We start from the raw sequence: 25802 nt of genomic DNA, 5'->3' as shown, positions 1-25802 counted from the left end.
TCTAGTTTGTGTGGGGGGAAGGGGTTATTGGCTCTACTTTGCAGAATGATCAAAAAAATATAAGCTCTAATAATTCTTTAAACTAACTTTAAACTCCTCTTCTGTTTTTAGCTCCATTTTTATCTTCACTTTCAGAAATACTTTAGCCCATTGATTCTTTTGAAGTGTTCTATGGTAGAAATTGAGTGGACTCTTCTTTCCTGATTGGTGGCTTAGTATTCATTTGCTGGGTTCTAAGCAATATCCCACTTGGCCATAATACATAACAGCTTCCAAATTATTTTTGTTATTGTTCTTTTATTTCCTTTGTCCTTGTAGTCTTCTGCCTTTTAAGATTACTTCTGTTAATGTTATAGTAGTGAAATGTTAAATGGAAGCATAATCTAATTTGAGGGTTTAGCACTGTCTTTAATAGAAAATTCCAAGCATTGACTTTAACAAATATTATTTGACAGAAAAAAAGTAGGATTTGCATTGTCTTTTGGGTTTTAAAGAAAAGTGAATGAAAGAAATTTTTGATTTTGAGGTGATTTCACTCGTCTTCTAGTACTTTCCTCTGAACATCTTTTTCAAAGACATGGAACACCTAAGTCCATCAGCAAAGCCATACCTGAGGGCAAAGCCGGCGAGGACCTTCCAAGAAAGATGATATCACTGGAGAATCCTCATACTCAGAACACCAAAAGTGAATGTGTTGATAAGAAAATTTTGTTTTCAAATATTTCTGAAAGCAGGTATTTCTTTAACGTGTTATTAAGAATTTAACAAATGCTAATCATATTATATCATTTCAGATTATTAAACTAGTAAAATATGCCTGGAATATATTGTTAATTAGATTTCACAATGATCTGTAACATAGGCAAGTCATGCTTTCTATGAATGAGGGGATTGAGATTTCAGATTTCAGATTGGAGCTGGGCATGATAGTACATGTCTGTAATTCCAGATACTCAGGAGACTAAAGAAGGGAGGATCACATAGCGAGATCCTTTCTCAAATAATAAATGAATGACTGGGAATGTGGCTCAGTGGTTAAGCACTCCTGGGTTTAATCCCCAGTACTAAATAAAATAACAATTTATCATCATTCTTCCCTTTCCTGTCCCCCAAATAAATTGCAAAGGCTGGTCTTGAAATTTTTGATCCTCCTGCCTCAGCCTCTCTAGTTGCTGGGATTAGGATGTGTACCACCACACCCAGTCCAATTTATTATTGTTTCTCAAAAGCCAATAAGTTCCCATAGTATGTACTGTAGATTTTTGTCTTATACTGGGAAGATCAATAATTGCATTTGAGTTATATTACAAATGTTTTTTTAAAAAATGTTTGATTGCTGGGCTGGGGTTATGGCTCAGTGGTACAGTGCTTGCCTAGTATGTGTGAGGCACTGGGTTTGATTCTCAGCACCACATATAAATAAATAAAATAAATGTCCAACAACAACTAAAATATGTGTGTGTGTGTGTGTGTGTGTGTGTGTGTGTGTGTGTGTTTGATTGCCAAAAATAATTCAGCAAGAGCATCTTAGTAATAAGCAACTTTGTACAGTAAAGACAAAATGCAGTTAAAAAGTAGAAAAAGAGAATGAATTTTAAAAACTTCAAAAACATTGAGACACATATTTCTAATAAAATACAATGTAAGATTTTAGATTGTATTGTATTGTAACTAGAAAAGGCGAATTAAAAAAAACTTCAAGGACATTGAGATACATGTTTCTAATAAATTACAATGTAAGATTTTAGATTGTATTGTATTGTAACTAATAAGCCAATGTAGCCAACTCTAACTACACAATAATTGGATTGTTCAGCTTACAGAAGTCAATTTCATCTTGACCTGTCCCTGGTGTATGGCTCTAGAATTGGCTAAGAAAGTCTTGCCAGTGCAGCTACATTAACCTGGCTGACCAGACTGATGACCAGCTCAGGAGTTTCTGGGGAAAAATACCTTGTTTGTAAGGCCATGCTTTAGTCACTATAGTCCATTATATCTCTGTCAGGCTGGATCTTGGACCAGGCGCTATCTTTGACCACTTTCCTAAACTAACTCTCTCCATAAAGGATAGATTTAAAAGGCAAGTCAAAAGAACAATATGCTTAATTAGTGGAGTATAATGCAATTTTTCTTTTTTTCTTTTCTTTTTTAGGAATAGCATAGAAGATGTTCAGTGTCCTGGAGTACAAGGCTTAATTGAAACAAATCATGTAAGTCCTATTGTAGTAGATAGTCCAATATATCATCTATTTATATCATTCTGTGTAGCAATTCCATAAGCAACACCTAGATTTCCCATTAGAAATTATATTAGTCCTACAGAATGATAATTCTTATTTCAGTGACCTTTGGCTTATTTGAAAACCTGGAGCTTTTTGTATTTTTCATCTCATATCAGGATGAATATGGAACTAACAAAAAGGAAGAAATTTCAGATATTGAGGAAAGAATGGAACTAAATTCTTCAGTTACTTCACAAGATGTTTTGATGACTAGCCCTGAAAAAAATATACCATCACAAAATAACATCTCACAAGAAGTTAATCCTTCTCAATTGGGTAAGATTGTCTAAAATACAAAGAGGCTTTGTTGAAAAATGAATTTGGATTAAGGTATAGATTATAAAAAATCTGAGTACCATTTTCTAAAGATAAAGGTTGAGAAATTGAACTTTCACAATAAATATCTGAAATAATTTATGAGGTGGGCATAGTGGTACACATCTGTAATCCCAGTAATTCAGGAGGATGAGGTAGGAGGATCTCAAATTCGTGGTCAGCCCTGTCAACTTAGTGAGATGCTGTCTCAAAATGAAAAGTGACTGGGGTGGGGCTGGGGTTGTGGCTCAGAGTAAGATCACTTGCCTAGCATTCATGAGGCCCTGGATTTGATCCTCAGCACCACATAAAAATAAAATAAAGGTATTATGTCCACCTACAACTGAAAAAAAAATTGTTTTAAAAAAGGGAGGAGGGCTAGGGATATAACTCAATGGAAAAGCACCCCTGGGTTCAATCCCTAGTATCCCCCCACCACAAAAACAAACAAAAAAAACACTGGTTTATGTTATTGTATTCTACTCTTAACCCCAAACCTTGAGAGAGACCTAAAAAAAAAAAAAAGTATACTAATCCACATTGGAGAGAGGAACATTTTACATAATACCTACTTTGGAATCCTTCATTTAACAGCATTTCCTGAAGTCTCAGAAAAATTCCAAGTTTCTTAGTTTTTATCTTTAATACATATCTCCAAACCTGTCTTCAAAATATCCTCTATTTTTTCCTCCCTAATGCCTACCTTTTTTTTGTTTGTTTGTTTGTTTTTTGTACTAGAGATTGAACTGAGGGGCACTTAATTACTGAGTCACACCCCCATATACTTTTTAACATTTTATTTAGAGAAAGGGTCTTGCTGAGTTGCTTAGGGACTCACTAATTTGCTGAGGCTAGCTTTAAACTTGCAATTCTAGTGCCTCAGCCTCCCAAGCCACTGGGATTAGAGGTGTGTGCCACTGTGCTCAGCTTATACCTACTTCTGTTGTGATTGCTCTACAAGAGAAAAAGGGTCTTATGCTTTTGTTACATTATAATGTGTGCCAGTTTCATTAGTTATTTTCATCTGCTACTATGGTTGTGGTCTAGCTGGGACCTAAGATAAAATAAAATGGTTTAACTATGTCCAGGTATTTAATGTTCTCTACCTGATCTTTGTCAGCATCATTTAGGTATCCTTAATATTATAAGCATGAGACTGATCAAAGAAGACACTTTTTATGCTGAAATTAAGGATAAGAATATTACTAAGAAATTACTTTAAAAATATAGCATAAAATGATCTATGTTTTTGTCTTAGCATGTGATATACAGACCTTTTCATAGCTTTCAAGTTATTACCCATTTCTAACATCCTTGACTGCAAAAATATTCTTTAAAGTTAAAAATTATTTTTTCTTGTTTCTCAGTACTACTTGATAATGAAAGTGTCTTTACTGAATGCCACCTTCTTGATTCGGTAAGTTTTCGAACTTAATTTGACAATTCCTTCTATTCTAGATTTGTTTTATAAAATGTGTGCAAGGCTTAAAATTTGTCTTACTGTTTTTGCTTACTCTGAAATCCATTCATTATTCATTTTCTAAAAATGGAGAAAAAATGTTCTGTTTATGTACTCTAAAATATAGTATGTTTTAGTATTTAAAGCCTGAGCATTTATTTTCCTTTATGATTTATATATCAAATTTTATATGAAAAAATTAGTTGAATACTTGAATGTCTAATAGTGGCTTGGATTATGCTAGGTATTTCTAAATCATGCAAAGAAAATACAAGGTTAACTTCTGCTTATCCAAAACACACAGTGTGGGCAGGGGTATTATCCTGTCTTCAAACATCCTTGGTTATTTGCATCCAATTCTTTTAGATAACTATGTTTATGTCCTTGGTCTTAAAATATGAGAAGTTCATTAAATTGAGTGCCTCCTTTGTGGTCAGATTTGGGCTGCCTTGTGTCTCAGGAGAAGTTGAGTCAGAAGTTGAGCCACAGCATATACTTGTAATCCTAGCAACTTAGGAAACTGAGGCAGGAGGATTTCAAGTTCTAAGTCAGTCTCAGTAACTGGTGAGGCCTTGTCTCAAATTAAAACATAAAAAGGGCTAGGGATATGGCTCGGTTGTTAAGCATCCCTGAGTTCAATACCTGGTACCAAGAAAAAGGATTTTCTTCTTGGTCTTTGCTTTCCTTAATCACAAACTGAAACCTAGAGGATCGGGGACTTCAGCATAAGCCAGTTTGTATAAACCTGATTTAATCCTGTTTCCATATCTGAACTCTGGATTATTGGTTCTGATAATATATAAGTAAGTCTAGGAGTTAATAAGTCAAAATATTCAATTTTTTATATTAATATGAATAAAGGTACCTAATGATAAATTGATAAATCTTTGTTTTCCTGTGATTTGTTTTCTCATTTCATAAATGTTAGATATTTAAGTCCACCTGTCTAGTTAGGCCCAAATTATTGCTTGCCCAGTAGTACTATTTAAAACCGAAGTAGAGTTTGAAGGGAAGGAATAAAGGATCCCAGCAGGATCACACTCTAGTAAAGGGCTTATTAAATATTGTTATATGGTTTAGAATTTGTGGAATCTGCATGAGTGGCCTAAGATATGGTCATAATTTTATTCATCTTGTGTATACTGCCCAATTTATATTTATATATATATATATATATATATATATATATATATATATAAACATTTTTATATATATCTATATGTAGATATATGTGTATGTGTGTATAACTTTAGGAACAAATTCCCAGTTTTGTTTCAATTAAAAAATTATTTGAAGTTAAGTTTACTAGAAAGTAGCAAAGTCATGTTACTAGTAATGTAGTATTATTACACAGGGAAAAGTATTTGTTATTAATTGATCTATTAACTAGCCATCTTGAAGATTTACTTGGTAAAACTTTTTTTTTAATATGAAATTTTCCATTTTTTAATAATATATTTTTTTAGTTGTTGATGGACATAATAGCTTTTATTTTATTTATTTTTATGTGGTGCTGAGGATCGACCCCAGTACTTCACAAATGCTGGGCAAGCCCTCTACCACTGAGGCATAACCCCAGCCCTGAACCTTTATTTCATTCATTTATTTATATGCAGTGCTGAAAATCGAGCCCAGTGCCTCAAACATTGAGGCGAGTACTCTACCACTAAGCCACAATCCCAGTCCTTGCTAACTCTTGATGGTTACTTTAGTGATTTCTCTAAATTTGTTCTCTAGCCAGGCCTAAACTTCAGTAATCAGGTGGAGAGGCGACATCAAGAACATGCCAGACACATCTCCTTTGGTGGTAATCTCATTACCTTTTCACCTCTAAGGCCCCTCAGTGGAGAAAAACCAGAAGAATTTTGAATTTAAAAATAAATCCAATGCTGTGAAATATTTGTAGACAATTAGAAGTTTGATGAAGATGTATTTGTGTTCACTTCTATTCAATCCATTTATATATTGTCATATAATGTTTTAGTATGTGTTAATCTAAGTGTATTTTAGATATACTATTTCTCAGGGGAAGTGGGAATATTTTGTATATTAACCACATAGAATAAAAGGTATGTTTCACCTTGTGTCTTTTGTCTAAAATGTGTAGGTTTAAAGCTAATTATACTTACTTAAAGCTTATAAAATTTTAGTTTAGTTAAAATATTAAATTTTAACCAACATATTTGCATCCTTTTATACTTTCTTCTTAATTTGAACTCTTAAATTTGTTGATGTTAAATAGCTTGGAGTATTACATTTTCCAGTATATACTGAGTTTCTGTAGATGAACTTTCTGGATTCTGAAGTGAGCTTACATGCTACAGTTTCAAATGGTTAAATTATTAGAGATGCCCAATAAATCCTTGCTTTTTTTCTTTTCACTTTCTGCTTGATGAGACAACAGCCATTGCCTTTTTCTCTTGAAGAGAGATTCATATTAATCACAAAATGTGTTTGAAGTATATTCTCTTTTATACACTCTCTTTAACTATAGGATTGTAAAATGCATAGCTACAGAATAGCAAAGCACCAAAAAGACTCAGTAGCTGCAGCTAGTCACCAGGTCTGTTATTTATGTCTGAAAATGAGTTGAGGATTGGAGGCATTTACCAAACAAATAGGAATTTTATGCCTAACCTTTTAAGATTAGGGGTTTTCAAATGAGAAAAGGAAACATGCTTTCTTTCCCCTACCCCGTGACCCCCAGCACTGGCGATTAAGCCCAGAGGTATGCTACCACTGAGATTATCCTCAGCCCGTTTTGAGTCAGGGTCTCACTAAATTGCTGAGGCATCTTCCACCATGTACTACTTTTGATGTCAGAGAAAGATGTGTTAGGCTGTGGGAAAGTTGGTACTTATTTACACACTTATTTTTGCAGTATTGGGGATTGAACCTAGGGGCTCTTTACTACCTAGCTATATCCTCTGGTCTTGCTAAATTCTGAGGCTGACCTTGAACTTGTGATTCCCCTTTTCAGCCTCCTGAGGTGCTGGGATTATAGATGTGCGCCACCACACCCTGCTGAAAGATGGTATTTATTATCAAGCCCAAGTAAGCCCTAAATAAAGGCAGTGTGAGGTGCTGGCATAGAAGAATATTATCAGAATGCCTCCTCTTCAGTAGATTAGTGAATAATTCAAACAAGCCTTGCAGAAAAAAAGGAAATATACATAAAAATTATGGTTTTCTAAGGGCCCACAACCATGAACACCTAAAATATTAATACAGGGTAACTCATGACTATTTATAATCTATATAGAGCAATATACAACATGATAGTAAAATAACATCTGTTCTCAAGGATAAAGCAGAGAAAAGTCATTGTCAGCAACAACAACAAAAAAAAAAGGCAAGATTTTTTAAGGTAGGTTTAATAAGGTAAACTTTTGAATAATTTAGAAAACTTTTAGCTGTTTAGGTATTCATAGACCTGAGCCCCTAGAAAACCAAAATGTATATATTCTTTCTTCCTGGCTTATCTGAATTATACAAATGAGTAATGGACTCATACTAGCCTAACAACTAGGAAACTTGTTATTTCCTGGGTTATCAGATTGATTCTAAACAGTTCAATGACTGCCCCAAGGTCCACATTCCATTCTTATTTTTCTGTCATCTTTTGTGTCAGCTTCTAATCCAAGGCTTGGTCCTGTTGGGGTCTTAAGATGGTTGCTAGTGGCAAGCAGCTATGTCCTTCCCTTTGGCCTGATTAGGCCAACTAATGCCACATTGAAGTTGACTTCAATGACTAATCAGGATTCCTTATTGAGTCTGGAATCATATCTGAATAAAAACATGGCTGGTAGAAAACAGGCAACCATCGATGTCTCCTATTATTGGGTTATTGGGCTCTAGACTTACAAGGTATTAGGGAAAATTTTAGAGACAAAATGAAAGAAAACTACTTGAGTAAAATAAGAGCCTTTCCAAAATAGAAAGGAAAATTTCTATTTATTGAGGGCTTACTATTTGACAGCCCTCTTGCAAAATTATTTTGTGTAATGTTATAGTAATGCTACAAGAGATTTTATAGATAAAGGAACCAAGGCCCAGAGAATTTAAGTAATTTTGTATAAACCACATTTTTTTCCCCTCCAAAGCTATGCTCTTCCATTGAATTTCATAAGTAGGACAGTCAACACTAAAACGTTAAGATAAGGAATTTACATAGTTTTTGAAATATGCTATGTATATGTTGTCCAAATTCCTCTTTAGGATCCAAAGAACTATACCACTGGCCCACAGCCCTCAGCTTGTCTACTTCCTCATCTGAGGACAGCCATTGCACCCAAGGTCACACCTGTGTCTTGTATTTAGTGCTTAGTGATTGACTGAACTGGGGATGTAAAGGCCTGGCTCCCTTAAAACTTCAGAATGCCCCCAAGGGTGGGCTTAGACATTGCTGTTGAACTCCCTCTGCCTGATCATGTTCTTGTCCCCACATGTATTGATTCTAAGTGCCTTCTATCACAAACCTTGTATTCTACTCTGCTTCCCAGGACACCTACCCTGTGATAATTACTAATTTAAAGTATTTAAGAAGATGATATTGTCAAAATAATAATAGATAAAATAATGGTTTTCTGTAAGCTGAAGTAGTGAGAACTCATCCAGTTCCAAAATTTTTTGAATCTTCGGTTTTACTAGTAATAAGGAAGGGTAGAAAACATTCACATGGGAACAATTAAATTTTGCCAACTAAGATTTTTTTTTCTTCAAATCTGAAAATTTTATAAAAACCAAGACATGGAGACAGTCTCATTGTTTACAAGAGATAAAAAGGATTAAAAAGCAGTCAAAAGAAAACGTAGTCATGTGTAACATAATGACATTTTGGTCAGTGATAGTCTGAGATCTTGTGGCCCAGAAGATCATGATGAAGATGAATAATTCGGATTGCCTAGTGACTTAGCCCTTGAAATGGAGCACACCCTATTACTTGTTTGTGGTGATGCTAGTGTAAACAAACCGGCACTGCCAATTGTATAAAAGTATAGTATACTCAATTATGCATACTACATAATACTTTATAATAAACAACTTTGTTAGATTCGTTTTTACTTTCTATTGTTATTTTTGTGTATATTCCTTCTACTTGTTAAAAAAAAAAAAGGCCACTATAAGGCAATATGTGGGGTTAACACAGCAACCTCAAGTGCCTCATATTTACCTCGTTTCTTTCTCTTAAGTACATTAGCAAATATAGAAAACTTAGGAGCCCCTAAGTCAGTATTAATATTGCTATATATTTTTCCATTGTACATTATCTTTAATAAACTCCAATTAAATGACATGTAAGACAGGTAATTTAGCGTAAGAATATTTATTAAATGGATGCTTACAAGAAGGCTATTGGTGAATAAAGGTAAAATTTTTCATATGAAGCCTTTAAATGTGTAAAATTTAGACTCAATTTTATTTTTAAAGTATCTGCCCCTTCCAGATTATATCATAGCATGTGAAGCACTGGTGAGGTTTATGTCACCAGAAATTCCCAATTTGCTGATTTCCCTGAGATTTTTCATCCGATGATTGTACTGTAGCAAGTGAGCGTCATTGACTGCAACCTTGAAGTGGTCAAGCTCAACCAGGACTTGTATCTGAAAAGGCATACACACAAATTGTCATGTGAGGTCATACTTATGTTAATTAGTGCAGTTTAGCCATTCCGTGATGTGTACATATTTCAAAACATGTGCATGGGAGAGAGAGGTAGTTTTTGTCAATTTGAAATAAGAGGAATAATAGAAATACCCATTAATTTCAAACAAGTATAGCCTGAACTCAGGATGTTCAACATGTCATCTTTATCATTTGTAGACCCAATTAAGAAGATCCAGAGTTGCTGGGGTTGTGGCTCAGTGGTAGAGTGTTTGCCTCGCACATGTGAGGTACTGGGTTCAATCCTCAACACCACATAAAAATAAAAAAGTAGATATTGTGTCCATCTATAACTAAAAAAAAATGTATTTAAAAAAATAGAAAAGATCCAGAGAAAGTAACTTTACAATAAAAATAAGTTCCAGATTATTTAAACAAAAAAGACAAAGCAACAAAATTGTTAGAAGAACTTAAGTGAAACCATAAAGGGCAAGATTCATAATTTGCCTACATTAAACTTTTTAAGGTTTTGTAGCACTTAAAAAGAAAGACAGCCAGGAACAGGGGTACATGCTTATAATCTCAGTGGCTCAGGAGGCTGAGATAGGAGGATAGAGAGTTCAAAGTCAGCCTCAGCAAAAGCAAGATACTAACTTGGTGAGACCCTGTCTCTAAATAAAATACAAAATAGGGCTGGGGATGTGGCTCATTGGTCGAGTGTCCCCAAGTGTAATCCTTGGTAGCAAAAAAAAATAAAATAAATAAAAAGTAAACACTATAGTAGGAACCCCTTAACCAGTTTGACAGGGTTAGGGGAAACTCAAATGATAGATATGCAATCTCACATCCTTTTGTAATCAGTAATTTGGCAATGCCTTATCCAAATTTTAAACATGTATATTCTTTGAATAAAGTTATTCTAGGAAAGAAAGATGTGTATGTAAGGATAGTTATTACAGTATTTTGGTTAAATATTTTCAGGTTTATTCTTTAGCATATTTCCATAGTCCAGATATTCATCAGTAGGGTACTGGTAAAATTCTCACATATTTAAATAATGAAATACTAGTAAGTAATAATATTGTGAAATGGAAAGCTGTCTACCACATGTAGACTGTGATCCTTGTCCCTGACCTTGAGCTTATAGTCTAGCCATTTTTATTGACTACAATCCTAACTCAGTGCTTCAGACTTTATAAATATCTGTTGAAGCAGTTACTTAAAAATGTGAGCCAAGCATGGTGGCAGACACCTGTAATCCCAGCAACCAGGAGGCTGAGACAGGAGGATCAAAAGTTCAAAGCCAATAAAGAAATATGAAATTATGAAAAATTGCAGGAAAATGGATAGAACTAGAGACCACTGTGTTAAGAGAAATAAACTCAGAAGGTTAAGGGTTGTAATTTTTCTCTCATGCAGAAGCTGGAGAGGGAAAAAAAAAGGAAAAACAGTGTGAATCTCATAAAAATCAAAGGGAGATGAGTAGAAGAAAGGGAACAAGGTGTGGGTGTTGGGGATGGAGGAGAAGTTCTAAGGGAGTGATTGTCCAAATTATTTTTGTAGTGTGTATTGTGTGCATGTACAAATATGTAACAACAAACCCCATCAGTACATAATACAACCATAATGCACTTATAAAAAATGGAAAAAAGTTGAAGTCCAGACTGGGCAACTTAGCTTGTCCCTGTCTCAAAACATAGGGCTGGGGATGTAGCCCAGTGGTACCACATCCCTGGGCTCAATCCCAAGCACTGCATAAATAAATATTGAAAATGTGTTGTATTGGGCTAGGGTTGTAGCTCAGTGGTAGAGCACACATGAGGCACTGGGTTCAGTCTCTAGTACTACATAAAATACTGGAATGATACCAAATTTAATCCTCTGTGAGGATAGGAGACTTTTTAAGTTAAACATCTACAAATTTTTATTTTCATAAAACATGTATATTGATATTTATTTTATTTGGTACTGGGGATTGATTCCCAGTATTTAACCACTGAGCCACATCCTCATTCCTTTTTTTATTTTTTATTTTGAAACAGGGTCTCAGTAAGTTGTTCATGGCCTTGCTAATTGCTGAGGCTGGCTTTGAACTTGTGATCCTCCTGCCTCAGCCTCCTGAGTCGCTGGGATTACAGGCATGCATCACCATACCCAGCTAAGCATATTGATTTTTAGAATTAAAAAAGAACATTTCATTTCTTCTTCTTTTTTTTTTTTTTTTTTTTTCCCTTTTGGTACTGCAGGTTGAAAGAAGCTGAGGTACCCAGGGGTGCTCAACCACTGAGCTACATCCCCAGCCCTTTTGTTTTATATTTTATTAGAGACAGGGTCTCACTAAGTTGCTGAGACTGGCTCTGAACTCCTGATCCTTCTGCCTCAGCCTCCCGAGCCACTGGGATTACAGGCATGTGCCACCGCGCATGGTGAACATTTCCTTTTGATTTTATGCCAACCATATTGTTTTAGGGAAATAACTAACATAAAGACTTTCTGCCATTTTTTATTAATTTCTAGAAAATCTTTAGCTTGCAGTGAGGGTGGGTGGCAACTGTGATGATGGTGAAATGCCTGCAAGGAATTAGGGAATGTCTCACTCTCAGCCATTTTCTTAGCCTGCAAAGTCTAAAGGTAGGGAGGGGACAGGCTGGTTTGGTGCCTCAGGACAGCTGGTAAAAATTCATTTCAATGTGCTGTGGTTTTAGAGTGACTCCCCATGAGAAATACATATTATTAATATAATAGTAGCAACCACTTACTTTGAATGGTTTACCACTTTCAAATGGGAAAACCGACTGTCTTTCCTCCTTTCCCCATGTATTATCCAGCTTTGTATTGCACACAATGACTTTCCTGTTGTTTTCATTGAAACGTGGGTTAAAGTGGAAGGCAACATCATTCCCTCTCTTGAAGTCTAAAGCAATTCTGTTTTAAACCAAAGACCAGAGTTATTAAAATGATCAAAATTGCATTTTTTTATCAAGTGAAGAGCATATAAGTTTCTAAAAAGCCAATTATTTCATAATACATAGGAAATTTTTCTGAATAGAAGCAAACAAGCCAGAGAATGGGTTCAAACTAGGAAGTACACTAATCCCCAAATTTATTTACTGTCAAAATCTTAAAGTCAGCAAGGCATGTGTGTGTGTGTGTGTGTGTGTGTGTGTGTGTGTGTGTGTGTGCACGCGCGCGCATGTGTGCATATTACCTTAGTGTTCTTGGTCCCATATTCCCATTCAGCTGTAATCCCCTCCTTACAGACTCATTCATGAAAACCCTTCAGGGTTTCCTTATACAGGTTTAGAACCACTTTGAAAACACTATGCCTGAACAGATAGTATTGGTTCTCTCTTACCTGCCCTGCCAGGTTGCTTCTAATACTTGTTAAAGGCAAGTCAGCTAAAATACCTGGCTTCCTTGTGGTTAGTCAGAAACCTACTTCCTCTAAAACAGCACGAATGATATACTGTAGTTGCTAAATTGTAAAGCTATGACAAAAAAACAACGTTGCATACTCCATGATGAAAGGTGGAACTAATGAAAGTGCTAGTTGAACTTTTTGACTCTTTTTCTTCTTAGATGGTAATGCAAATACAAGTTTCTTTATTAAAAGATCAAGCCTACTCCTGAGTTTTTCAAGGTTTTTCCATAGAGCATCAGGAATCAGCTGGTGTTTTTAAATAAGGTTTGTGCTCTAGATTGATGGATTCTCTGGGAATTTTGAATCCCTCAGCCAGTCACATTCAACCACAGTTTACAATATTAAACTCACAAGGCAATAGAATTTGTATTTGACTAAATATTCAATGGCTCTGTTTTCAGTGAAAAGGAAGATACTGTCAACTCTGTCAAGCACTTTTTTTTCATGTAGTTCCTCACAGAATTTGCAGGACCAAGCTGCAATTTTTTTTTTCATTTACTGCCATTAACCATTTTAATCAGAATCAGTTTTGATCAACCATGGTCTCAGTATACATCTCTAGTATTACTGCAACTAAAATTCCCATTGCAATGACGAACTGAGGCAAGGATACTGTGTGGTTCTCTGTGTTTGGGGTTACTGGAGGAGGAAAACAGATACCAACAAATCATGGGTACCACATGCACAGGATAAGGTGTGCTAGACTCTGTTACCTTGGGAAGCATCATGTATAAAGACATAGGCATACAGTAATTTACTGCCAAACAAGTTTCTTTGTGTGAGGAAAGGTTGACCTTAGAGATGCTGTCTAGGTGTGTAAAAAGAAAGATTGGCTTAGGGTAGATACTTCCATGCAGAACCAGAGGAGGCTGGCTGGAGGAAAACACCAGGGGGCTATGTGAATGTAAAATTATCCAGTTAGAACATGTGCTCATCTGATGACAGGATGTGGCTTTCATTGATTCCCCAGCAATAAATTGACAGATAACTCAGGTTATTTATGGATAAATAAATAATCTTCTTGAAGAAGCCTGTGACATGATTTGAATGCATACCTTTTGTGTACTGCCTATAAGACTCAGAGACACAGCTCACCAATGGCTGGAGGAGCTTTAATGGCACTAACTTCAGGGACAGGTATAGGGGATGGCTTTAGGACCTTTTCAGCCTCTTCATACTGTATGTAAGTTTAACCAGCACCAGTGGTGACAACCAGGGCCAGGCAGCCATGGCAACCATAAATCAGCATGAATTTTCCTAAATTAGCTCAATAAAACCTTACTCCATCCTAGCCTACCTCAGTCAAACCAGTTCCAATGACAAAGGTTGATTTATTTTGGTGAAGTTGTCAATGGATAGAATCTTTTCAAACCTTTTAACAGTGTTTACTCAGAAGACTGAGGTTCCTAGGCTTGCCACTTATCTATAGGACATGAGCGTTGGTTTTATTTGTAAAAGAGGTAGCATTGTTCCTTGTCCTGCCTTCAACTGTGAAAATTAAATGATACAGTGAATACCAATACACAGATTAGGGTGTGTTACCTTTACAGTGAATGACCCTGACACTTAAAAAAAAATTATTTGGGAACATATATTGAATATGAGATAATCCCATATGACAGTATAGCCAAGATCCTGAACATGTAATTTTGGAAATATCATTAAAATTTAGAATATATCATTCTATATTCAAAAATGAATCAACAGATAGGTCAAGTTGCCTCTTTACCTGTTTGCATTGGGCTTCACAGTACCCATAATTGTTATCAGCATGCGAGGCATGACTCCTCCTGGCAGGGGCAGGTCATAAGGCACAGTCTGGAAAAGAACAAGTATATGTGTGTCAACAGTCATTTTTCTTGGGGAAAGAAAAAAATATAGCTAAAGTTCAGTCACAATTAGTATTTGTGAACAATACAGCCCCAGTTTAGGCCATCTGTTTTGACTTTCAGGCTGCCTTGCCCAGGGGCTAGCTAGAGAAATAAGCTTCCCTCTTAGAACACTCCGAGGGCTATTTCAATCCACACCTCATTCACACAGACTAATTTCTGGAAAAGCTTAAGTTCTGTCTGTGGGATGAACACTTATACAGTTCATTCCACAGATGTGTATTCTCCATCCATGTTCAAGATGCTATGAATATCCCTGAAACTCAATCTGTGGCCTCTTCTCTTTCCCTTTATAACATTTTCCCCTGGGTTCAACTACCACATGAAGCTTTCACCTCTAGCCTGATCTTCACTAGCCCTGCATTTCCTCCTACCTGGCATTGCTACTAGAGCCTCAAGTCCAGCAAGTGTGAACCAAAAGTGTCTCCCCTGCCTTCTCCCATCCATCAGTTTATCTTCCTGAGTTCCCAGTTGGGGCTAAAGCTTTGCTGATGTTCTAGTTGTCCAGCCTTGAAAGCCAGAGTCCTGACTCCTAAGACTTAATAGGTCCTGGAAGCTCTTCTCTGCAGTCTCTCATATATGCCTGTCTCCACAGCCTTCAAGTCTCCTCCTGCCTGCTCTTGACTGACCCTGTGCCAGGCACTGCCCGGTACTACCCACTGTCCCCACATCTTCTCTGAGCTTTCCTCCAAACTGTTCCAGAAGAAGATGGTGCTGCCTTGAGCCATCGTCTCCAAAGTCATGAAATGGTCACATCCAACACTGTTGGATAGCTCTTTCTTCATCTTTAGATCTTCTCTTTCAACTAGACTATCAATTTGCAAGGGAAATATCCATGACTGAGTGTACCTGGATTCCCTGAGTTATGTATTCATTTGGAACTCACTTGTTAAAATGTATTTTAATCTGCATGAAAATTCAAACCTTATATCAGAATTATCTTTAAGAGGTTTTTCAAAACCAGATTACCTTGGTTCCCCTACATGTCCCTTCAGTGTCCCTGGGCAAATTATATAACTTTTCCTTTGCCCCATTTCATCATGCATAAAATGGGGGTAATAACAGTATGGTATGGGGTGGTTTGGGGGTTAAATAATATAGATGCATACTAATGGCATGGCATTCTTTCTCTCATTACTACAATCCTAACTTGATTTATATTAAAAGCAGCTTTATAATGCCTTAAAAAGGTGTTTTACCTTCATTTTATACTAACAGTACAAAATAAATGCAATATGAACACTTGTTTTTTTCTACCAAATCAACACACACCAGTAGCTGGTTTTCAGAATGTGACTGTAAGCTGAAGGTATAAAGTTTCCCTGAGCCCTCTGCACATCAATTCCATGACAGAGTTACTCCATCTTACCAGTGGTCCAGCAGGGGTGCCATAGGGGCCAGCAGCAGGGTAGGCTCCAGGAGCACTTGGCTGTCCTGGAGGTGGGTAGGCCCCAGGCCCACCTGGTTGCCCTGGGTAGGCTCCAGGTGCCTGAGGTCCAGGATAAGGTCCAGGTGCAGTTGAGCCAGGGTAGGCACCAGGATGTGCCTGTCCAGGATAGGGCCCCGGAGGTGTCTGCCCTGGGTAGGCTCCAGGTGATGCCTGTCCAGGGTAGGACCCTGGAGGTGCCTGCCCAGGATAGGCCCCAGGATAAGAGGCTCCTGGGTAGCCCCCTGCTCCAGCCCCAGGCTGGTTCCCCCATGCACCAGGCCATCCTTGAGGGTTTGGGTTTCCAGACCCAGATAAGGCATCATTAAGCTGAAAAGAAAGACATAAACAATTACAAGATACAAAATATTCATGAAAACAGATTTTTCAGAAAAACAAGCATGTGATCTAAGAAGTAGAGAAATATGGGAAAGGTACAAAATTAATATCAATAAATTTTCCCCACCTATTAGTAGTTTTGAGTTCCAAAGACTAAAATTAGACGTTGGGATTCTATATGTTTCTTCACTTTTTCTAGCCACCCATCAACTCAGTTTTTTGTAATTTGCTGAAGTCAGGAGGTAGCTCTCCTTGATCTACAAACACGTGCTTTTTTCTTTATTTTATGTATGTATGTATGTATTTGTTTACTGCAGTACTGGGGATCAAACCCAGAGCCTGGGGCACAAGAGGCAAGTATAGTATTTCTTTCTTTCTTTTTTTTTTTTTTTTCATTTTAAAGAGAGAGAGAGAATTTTTTAATATTTATTTTTTAGTTCTCGGCGGACACAACATCTTTGTATGTGGTGCCGAGGATCGAACCCGGGCTGCACGCATGCCAGGCGAGCACACTACCGCCTGAGCCACATCCCCCGCAAGTATAGTATTTCACCACAGAGCTACATCCTCTGCATCACCACCTTTATTTATTTACTGATTGATTGATTGAGACAGGATTTTGTTAAGTTGCCAGGAATGCCTCAAACTTTTGATTCTCTTGTGTCAGTCTCTGGAGCACAAGCTTTTGAATCAACATGAGAAACCAATCTCAAACATGGGGATGCTCAGATTGGGCTGCACTTCCTGCTGCTTCCAGCAGGGTGAGTGACTGTTGCAGACTCAGGCTTCTGCCTGGCTTTCTTCCCCCAAACTGCTGCTGAAAAAACAAGACTTCAGCTAACAGGCCCTCAGTGGAAACCGTGTAGTCGGACAGTGAAAAGGGAAAGTCTGGTGGTAAAAATGAAACGCTACACCTATGTGAATGTGTATGAAGCTAAGAAAACTGACATGAAGCACTTACCGAAAAACTGTCTGCCATTTTCCTGAGGAGAAAAGAGAGAGAGTGTGTGTTGTTATCACTGGATTCACTAATTTCCCTAAGATTTAACTTCCTGAATACTTCATGGGCAGTTCTACTCAATCTATAGGTATATTGCCTAAGTCAACAGTGCCAAACCATAAAAACAGTAATGGGTGGGGATGCTTTCCAGCTACATTACTAAACCCTATTTACTCAAATTCAAACTTGGATCACATTAGCTTGTGTTCTGAAATCTGAGAGTAAGAGGACATACAATGCACGAGGGAGAAGGAGCAGGAAGAAAATGTTCTGCCTTTTTTCTAGGTAAATAATTTAAATAGTCATGGTTTGTCCTAAGCCTCCTTCACTCCTTCGTGCCCTCTCTCCACTACCCCTCACAAAGGGCTCAGTTGTTGGTATGACTTAAGTCCCCTTTTCTTCCCTCTGACAGCCCCACACCCTAGTGAGATCTGAAAAACAGCTCTACCTGCTGCCTGATTATTTATTCTATCACTGGAGCACATTGATGCCTGCTCCAGGTCAGGCACTGTGCAGACTCCTGTCTGGATGTTCAGATGAACAGGCCAGGATCTGTATGGCAAAGGGTCCACAGTCCAGCTGGGCAGGCAGACATAGGCAAATACAAGAGAATAAGTGATCCATGCTGTCAGGCCATATGCTGTGGGAATGCAAACCTGGGAAGCTAACTTCGGAGTAGGGAAGGGAACGTAGTATTTGAACTAAGCCTTGAAGGATAGTGACATTTATTTGGAAGTGCTTTTTTCTTTTATTTTTTCCAAGGTATGTGTATTCCGAATAAAATCTTGGGCACTATAACAAACCAAGGTAAAGAAACTCAACAAAACAATGTGGAGAAAAACATTTTGGGGCTGGGGATGTGGCTCAAGTGGTAGCGCGCTCGCCTGGCATGCGTGCGGCCCGGGTTTGATCCTCAGCACCACATACATACAAAGATGTTGTGTCTGCCGAAAACTAAAAACAAAATAAATAAATATTAAAAAATTCTCTTTCTCTCTCTAAAGAAAAAGAAAAAAGAAAAACATTTTGGAGTGGGAACTGTCAAACAAGGTTTGTCATGCTGAAAGCTGCCACAGGGCTGGAGAAAATTTACTGCTCCCTCCTGCTCCTTCCCCTGAACCAAGTCTCCAAAAGCACAAGGTGCTTCACACCTGCTCCTGCTATAGCTGCTTCCATTCTGCAGGGCAGTTGAAGGGTAGCCCAGAACCCCTGCATCCTGGGTGACTTCTTTCTAAGCTCAGGATAAACTGTGTCATAGTCAAAATTACCCAGACTTGTAAACAACTAGAATCTCTTCTTCCTTTATTTGTTTACTTGTGTTAATTACTCATTTTAAAGAAATGACATGGTCCCAAAAGGGATTCAGTAAATGACAACTACATGATAGGTCCTAAAAATGCGTAATATTAAAATTCTCTGCAAAAAAAAAAAAGGCATAGCTCCTCCTAGGACTTAATATATACTTCATTTACATACACAAGATGTATTTATACTACTGTTATTTATATAACTCTCAAACATTACCTTTTACTAAGTTTTTTCCCATCTCTTTTACCCTGGTTATTCTCCAACTTATTTAGAATCAGGTTATGACCATGCCCATCTCCCATGGTGGAAAACTACCATCAGTTTGACAGGAAAATCACAGTGACTCCTAGAGCTTACTATTCCTTCCCCACCCTGTATTTCCTATTGAAGTTAAACTTCTAGAGCAAAAGTGGGAAGCTCCTATGCTTGTGTGCCTTTCCCCACAAGACTGTCACAATACTGTATAGGAAACAGTGCTGCCACCACAGGAGGAACTTGAGGGAAGAGTGGTTACAGAAAAGAAAAAGAAAGCAATAAAGAAAAGAAAGCCTCTCTCATTTTGGACACTGGTAGAAAACAATCTTGAACTTCAAGGTGGGCAGAGAGCTTAGCATCCTTTGATCGCACACCCTTTTCCACCCATGAACAATGTACCAAAGACTCAGCAATAATTTTTATAAGCATTTGGTTTCTTTGAAATGTCCCCACTGCACAGGAACTTATGTTCAATCTCATATTACTGTCACTTCAGGTAGACATTTTGTGGCACAGTGTGATCCTGTGCATTTAGGCTATTTAGCCACATTTCTGGCTTCAATCCATAAGATGTCAGTAGCACACCACCCTACAACTTGTAATAACCCAAAGTGTCTTCAGACCTTGCCAAATATCCCTTTGGGCAAAGCCATGCCTAGCTGAGAACCACCAATCTAGACTGTCAGCATGCGAATCCCTATGTAAATGTACATACTCACATCAATAAAAACCAACCAGGGAGTTTCAGTTGCACAAATTAAAGTTTGTACTAGTATCATGTGCCTCATAGGTGCCTTATTAATATAACTCTGATCAAATTAAGATGAGTGTAAAGACTGATGAAGGCCAGAAACTCAAAGGGGCCATTTCCATACTTAGCATTTATTCCACCCAAAACCTGCTCAAATCTGTTTAGTTTATTTTCCAATTTGACCAAATGCAATTTGAGGAACAAAACAGAGTTCACTGTGTTTCACATATGCCTTGTATGACAGTTTGGACTGTGTTATGACACATTCCTCTGACACATTAGAATAATGACACTGCATTTGTGTGGGGCTTCTCAGAATGCAAAGCATTTTCCACATACCTTATCTATTTGATTCTGTTAATCTCATGAGAATTACAGGAAGAAATTAATATTCCCACTGTAAAGTAAGGAAACAGGTCCACAGAGTCAACCTGTCATTGACAGGTCAGGAACCAGGGCCCAAGTCTCCTGACTCCTAATGTAGGCTCATTCTACACTAATTCAAAACCTTGCACCTTGAAACCTTATAGCTATTTGAAAGTATTAATGACTTCACCAAGAAATTAATTCTCTGGTCTATTCATCCAGAACTACAGAGCATGCTGAAATTCTAATTGAACTGAAAACAAGATTGTGTTTTTGTCAGAAAACTAACTGGATGACTAATTCAGCACACAGTAACATTTAATAAAAGGATGCCATTTTGCATAGTCACTGTGCTAATTATATCCACACTTTAACCAATAAGTTGTACTTTTCCAAAAGCTAGTTATGCACAATTTGGATTATGCCAGCTCCCAACCATTCAGCTCTCCTATTTGAAAATGATTATAACTGGTGTTCTTCTGAAGTCAAGATTAGTAACATCAGAACTTAGGGAGGGGGAAAAAAAGGATCTCTTATTACAAGTATTTTTCTTGTCTAGAAAATTTCTTTTTTTTTTTTTAAAGGTGAGTAGTTTTAAAGAGAGATGCATATGATCAAATGTTTAAAAAAAGTCTTCCTACTCTGCAGAAGTATAGATATGTGAACTCCATCCTGGTTCTTCTAGTCTCAGAGAATTTTGAGGTGCAGGGAAGCAGAGGGAACTTTATCAAAGATGAACAATTACAGAAATACTACCTGGATCTCAACATTTGAAATACCAACAGTAAGAAGCTCAGTATAATTTTGGAATAAGAAATTTAAACATGAGTCAGAATACAGACCGTTTTAATTAGCTGTTAATTGGTAGCTCTTCCCTTTAATAAAGAGTAGTTAGTCACTGCACATTACTCTTCTAGGCCCACCTAGCAATCAATCCAGTTGTCTGGGTTCCCAGGAACACTTTTAAAATTTCTCCTCATAAGGTTCCTGTCTGCCACTTTGGTGGCACTCAGTGAGACCTTGTCTCTAAGTAAAATACAAAATAGAGCTGGGAATGTGGCTCAGTGGTTGAGTGCCTCTGAGTTCAATGCCCAGTACACACCCAACAAAAAAATTTTAAAAATTAAGGCTCCTGTCTTTAAACAAGCTGTAATGAAGTAGAATTTGGAGGTATTTCCTCAGAGCTCCCAGGCATTCCCAACTCTCCTAGAACCCACATGAGGCTGTCTACCTCCTGCCCTTGCTGAGACTGAGTGGGTAACTCTGAGATGCTGAGTTAGGAGAAAGAAGACCTGCCCTTTCCTAAGGTTTCTTTCTCATCATAGTTCCTGAGCACCAAGGAAGGTAAAGTTACTTTGTGCTTCTCAGTTACTGATTTTTTTCCCCCTTTGGAAAAGCTGGAGAGCAGTCAATGGCAAACACATGACCCTTAGTCACCAGCAAACTTGAAGCATACAGCATGCATTATCCTCTTCAGTTAGCCACTCAATTTAATGAGAAGAACCAGTTCTGGCACCAAGAGCTTGTGTCTTAAACAATCACAGGAAAGAAAAGCAAGGTTGTGGATGAGTTACTGGTAGTTTCAGGTACATAAGTACTTACAAGTCAATTGGTAGGTAAGGTCGACATTAGATTCTCAAGTTATACTTTATGAATATAGGTTTCTCTTGCAGTGACGATTTCAAGTCTGGCTAATGAAGATTCCAAGCAATGAAGGTTCTAGGTTCAGCTTTGTGTGTAACTTAGATTTTTCTAAGCTCCAAATATTCAAAGGCCCATCATCAAACTTCTCCCCAGAATATGGATAAGTGCTCATTTCAAATATAACCTTCCAAATTATGAATTTAGGAAATAGCTCCAATTCCCCTAAGATCAAGGAGAATGCATGACCATCCTTGGAATGAAAGATTCTACCTTAAAAGGACTCAAAATCAGTATCTAGAAAGGAGACTTAATGGCAGAAAAGTAAATCATTATTATTAAATTTTAATTTTCACAGAAACACATAGTTTCCTAACATGAAAAGTTTATGAAATTGAGGCAAGCAAGTTACAAATTTGTTAGTTGGTGAAAGTTTTTTTCATGCTTTGGGCCCACCTATGTGTTTAATTTTATCATTATCATTTTTGTTAGAGTTAACTCAACCTAAATTCTATTCCTTTCCAGGATTCTGGAAACAGACTGAGGTCCAGGTATTCTCATTGTCTAGCAACCCAACTCCAAGGAGTCACTTTACAAATATTCCACAGTGTTCTGCAATAGGTATCCATGTCCTTAAGGACTGGGCTGACACATAAGTCACAGGCCTTAATTCATGTCTCCCTTACTCCCTGGCATTAAGTACCTACTCCTCAGAATGCAAGCAGTTTAAGTTTTCAGATGAGCAAATAATAATTCAGAATAAATCCTCACACATTTTACAAGCCCCCAGCTAGACTTTTGCACCCTGGAACCCAATATCTTGCCACACCCAACACATCCTCAGCACCCTTTTGAGATGATTATTGCCCATTTTAGCCAGTCTGAGCAGGGATGAGTCACTTGATTTAACAAACGCTTAAAGGTTTCAGTCTTTGCTAAGTCAGGCACATATCCACTTGGGCTTTGGGGCAGCATCATTTTCTGTGGGGTCAGCTTTCAAAGAGAGGCTGCAGTCCTTGCCGCTGCTGGAAGAACTCATTTGCATCCACAGCAATATCTCCTGCAGATGAAAGCTCAGCAGATGCCCCAAAGTGGCCTGGTCAGCCAAGTCAGGGGTCCCACAAGACCTACAGAGCCCCCAGGAAGGTACCTCATGCACTGGGAAGGGAGAACTTGTTCCTAACACCAAGCTAGAAGGAGCCGTTCAGTTTGATGACCCATCGCACTCACCACTCCCTCGCGCTGGGACCTAGCGGACTGGCAGGCGGCTCCTTGTGGGTTAGGGCTTACTCTACACGCAAAGCACGGCTGGCAGAGGGTGGGATGGTAGCTTCCGCTGTGCGGCAGCGCAGAGAGTGCCCAGTGCCTGACGTCCTCACTGCCCCAGGGCTAGGTGTATGCGAGTCCAGTAGGGAGTTGCTAACTTTCCCCAGGTCTCAGACCCCGGAAGAATCAACAGTTATGGATCGGTGCCCAGAACTATGCCCACGTTCGGCTCCGGGCTGGCATAGCGCGGGCTGCCCGGCTCTCCACGATCGCCGGTCCCAGCAGCCAAGCCCCGTGAGCGCTCCGAAGCCTCTGCCCTGTCAGCAAGTGCGGTCTCCCGCGCCCACGCAGCTCACCCTTGCCTTGCGTCTCTCTCGCTCTCTCCGGGTGGCTCCTGGCGAAGTGGTGCGGACGCTGGCGGCGGGGCGGTGGCTCAGCCTTCAAATACCCCTGGCCCGCCCTCCCGGGGCGGGGCAGTGCCCCGGCGCACCCCGGCCTCTCCCAGGGGATGGGAGGAACAGCCCTGCGCCCACAGGACAAACAGAGCCGCCGCTCCAGGGGCGCGCTCTTGACACCGGGAGGAGAGAGGCCGCGGGGACCCTACCTCTCTCCCTATCACCCGATTCCTAAGAGGAACATCCCTTAACTCCGCTGCTCTTAGTGCGTGCTGCTTTGGGAGGTTCTGCTTGCTTGTTGTAACCCTATTGATTTATTTTCCGTCCAGGCGCAGGGAGTCTCATCCCGTTTCCATTTCCTTTACCCGAAGCCTACCCCAGAAGGGCAAGGTGACTTGTGTCCTGAGGTGGGAAGGTGTGTCCCTGTCTAAAATATGGATGAAAACTCCTATGTTTCCGGCTTTGCATTCCTTTCCATTCTGAACTGTACTGTGTGTGGACACCTTTGACTGACATTCCTAAATGGTTTGGTGTTCGCTTCCTGATGCACCCTCAGCATCTGCTCAGGATGTGGTGCAAAGCAGGTTCTCAGTAATGTTTGTTGAATGAATGAATGAACAAACCAATTACTTCCTAGGAAGTCTGTTTTCTCGAAGACTAGGGGAGAGTCCTGCAAAGCAGGGAACAATTAAGTAAAAAGTAGCTTTGGTAAGGGAAGGAATAGGATAAAGCTATGCTGTGTGAAAGGTTGTTTGCAAGAAAGCTGATATTTAGCTGGATAAAAACTGAGTAAGATGATTAAGGATGTCCAAGATAGATTTTTTTGTTTATATAATAATAATAGCTAATATTCTTCAAGTATGCCTTGTACTATGCTTAGTGCTTTACATACCCATATGGAAGGGAGTGTTATTTTTATTCCCATTTTAAAGATGAGAAAACCTAGGCATAGAGCATTAAATATGGCCATGATCACAAATAACAGGTTAAGATGAAAGAATCCCAGGATCTAAGAAATAAGCCTTTGGCAGCTCAATTCACAATAGCTAAGCTATGGAACCAACCTGGGTGCCCTTCAACAGATAAATGGATAAAGAAAATGTGGTATATATACACAATAAAATATTACTCAGCCATAAAGAAGAATTAAATCATGGCATTTGCTGATAAATGGATGGAACTGGAGACTATCATGCTAAGTGAAATAAGCCAATCCCAAAAAAGATAAAGGCCAAATGTTCTCTGATATGCAGATGCTCATTCACAATTGGCAGGGCAGGAGGGAGAAGTGGGGAAGGGTTTAAGGCGGGAGAGTGGAGAGAAGACAGAGGGATGGGAATGGGAAACACAGTAGTATGAACCAGACATAATGTTCCTATGTTTATATATGAATACACAACTACTGTAACTCCACATCATGTACAATCACAAGAATGGGAAGTTATAGTCCATGTATGTATGATATGTCAAAATACATTCTACTGTCATGTATAACTAAAAAGAACAATTTTTTAAAAAAATTTTTAAAGAAATAGACCTTTGGAAATGGAATATTCATTAGTCAACAGATGGGGGGGGACTGGAAGGGAGGAGGGAGAGAAGAAGGAAAGGGCCTGCAATGGACACTGAAATTGGGTAGATTTAGTGGAAGTTAGGATGGTCACTCAGAAATGGAAAGAATGATTGAACATAAGGAGAAATTATCTCTCAACAATTAGGAAGTTCAGTTGCTCTGTCACTCAGGAGCCATATCCTGTCTCACTGTGGGATTCTGCCTCTGGTTGATGGCACCAGTGAGAAGAGCCTCTGTGTCCTCTTGAGCTGATGTGTTGGGAGGCTTCGGATTTTGAGCCAGAGGAGGAAGGGATTTGGTGTCAGAGAAAAGAGTAAGAACAAAGGACCAGGGAAGGGACAGCACCCCAGGGAGGGAAGATTGGGCTATATTTGAAAAGCTTTGAGAAGCTACCCACATACACCCAACACAGGGCTGCACTGGCTCTTGGCTCTTGGCAAACCTCCAGAGACAGATGGGAGGACTCCTGGCAGTGCCACTGGGCGGCTCCCTCAAGTAGGAAATGGGCATTT

At 38.6% G+C, this 25802-nt stretch overlaps 2 protein-coding genes across 3 annotated transcripts in view; one reads left to right on the top strand and one right to left on the bottom strand.

Moving 5' to 3' along the window:
• Positions 1-5925, top strand: part of DLGAP5 (DLG associated protein 5) — a gene marked incomplete at its 3' end in the record, with an annotated part of 43171 nt that extends 37246 nt beyond the window's left edge. The window contains exons 15-19 of the mRNA XM_081293279.1: positions 548-734; positions 2153-2210; positions 2399-2558; positions 3965-4014; positions 5794-5925. Of these exons, the coding sequence (XP_081149405.1) occupies positions 548-734; positions 2153-2210; positions 2399-2558; positions 3965-4014; positions 5794-5925 (587 nt within the window). The remainder of the gene's footprint in view (positions 1-547; positions 735-2152; positions 2211-2398; positions 2559-3964; positions 4015-5793) is intronic.
• Positions 5926-9366: 3441 nt separating this feature from the next.
• LGALS3 (galectin 3) lies at positions 9367-23807 on the bottom strand. 2 transcript variants are annotated; one of them, XM_081289719.1, is made up of 6 exons: positions 23685-23807; positions 17697-17718; positions 16340-16726; positions 14811-14899; positions 12420-12585; positions 9367-9659 (listed from the first exon to the last, which is right to left on the bottom strand). In XM_081289719.1, exons 2-6 carry the CDS (start codon positions 17712-17714, stop codon positions 9504-9506), a joined length of 816 nt encoding a protein of 271 aa, XP_081145845.1. In that variant the 5' UTR covers positions 17715-17718; positions 23685-23807; the 3' UTR covers positions 9367-9503. The 2 variants fall into 2 exon arrangements, with proteins under 2 accessions (XP_081145845.1, XP_081145844.1); XM_081289718.1 differs by having other exon boundaries at positions 23679-23802.
• Between the last annotated feature and the right edge of the window lie 1995 nt (positions 23808-25802).

Source organism: Spermophilus citellus, assembly GCF_964194105.1.
Source record: "Spermophilus citellus genome assembly, chromosome: 4".
NCBI classification, from domain to species: domain Eukaryota; kingdom Metazoa; phylum Chordata; class Mammalia; order Rodentia; family Sciuridae; genus Spermophilus; species Spermophilus citellus.
This window is presented reverse-complemented; position numbering and strand designations above follow the sequence as displayed.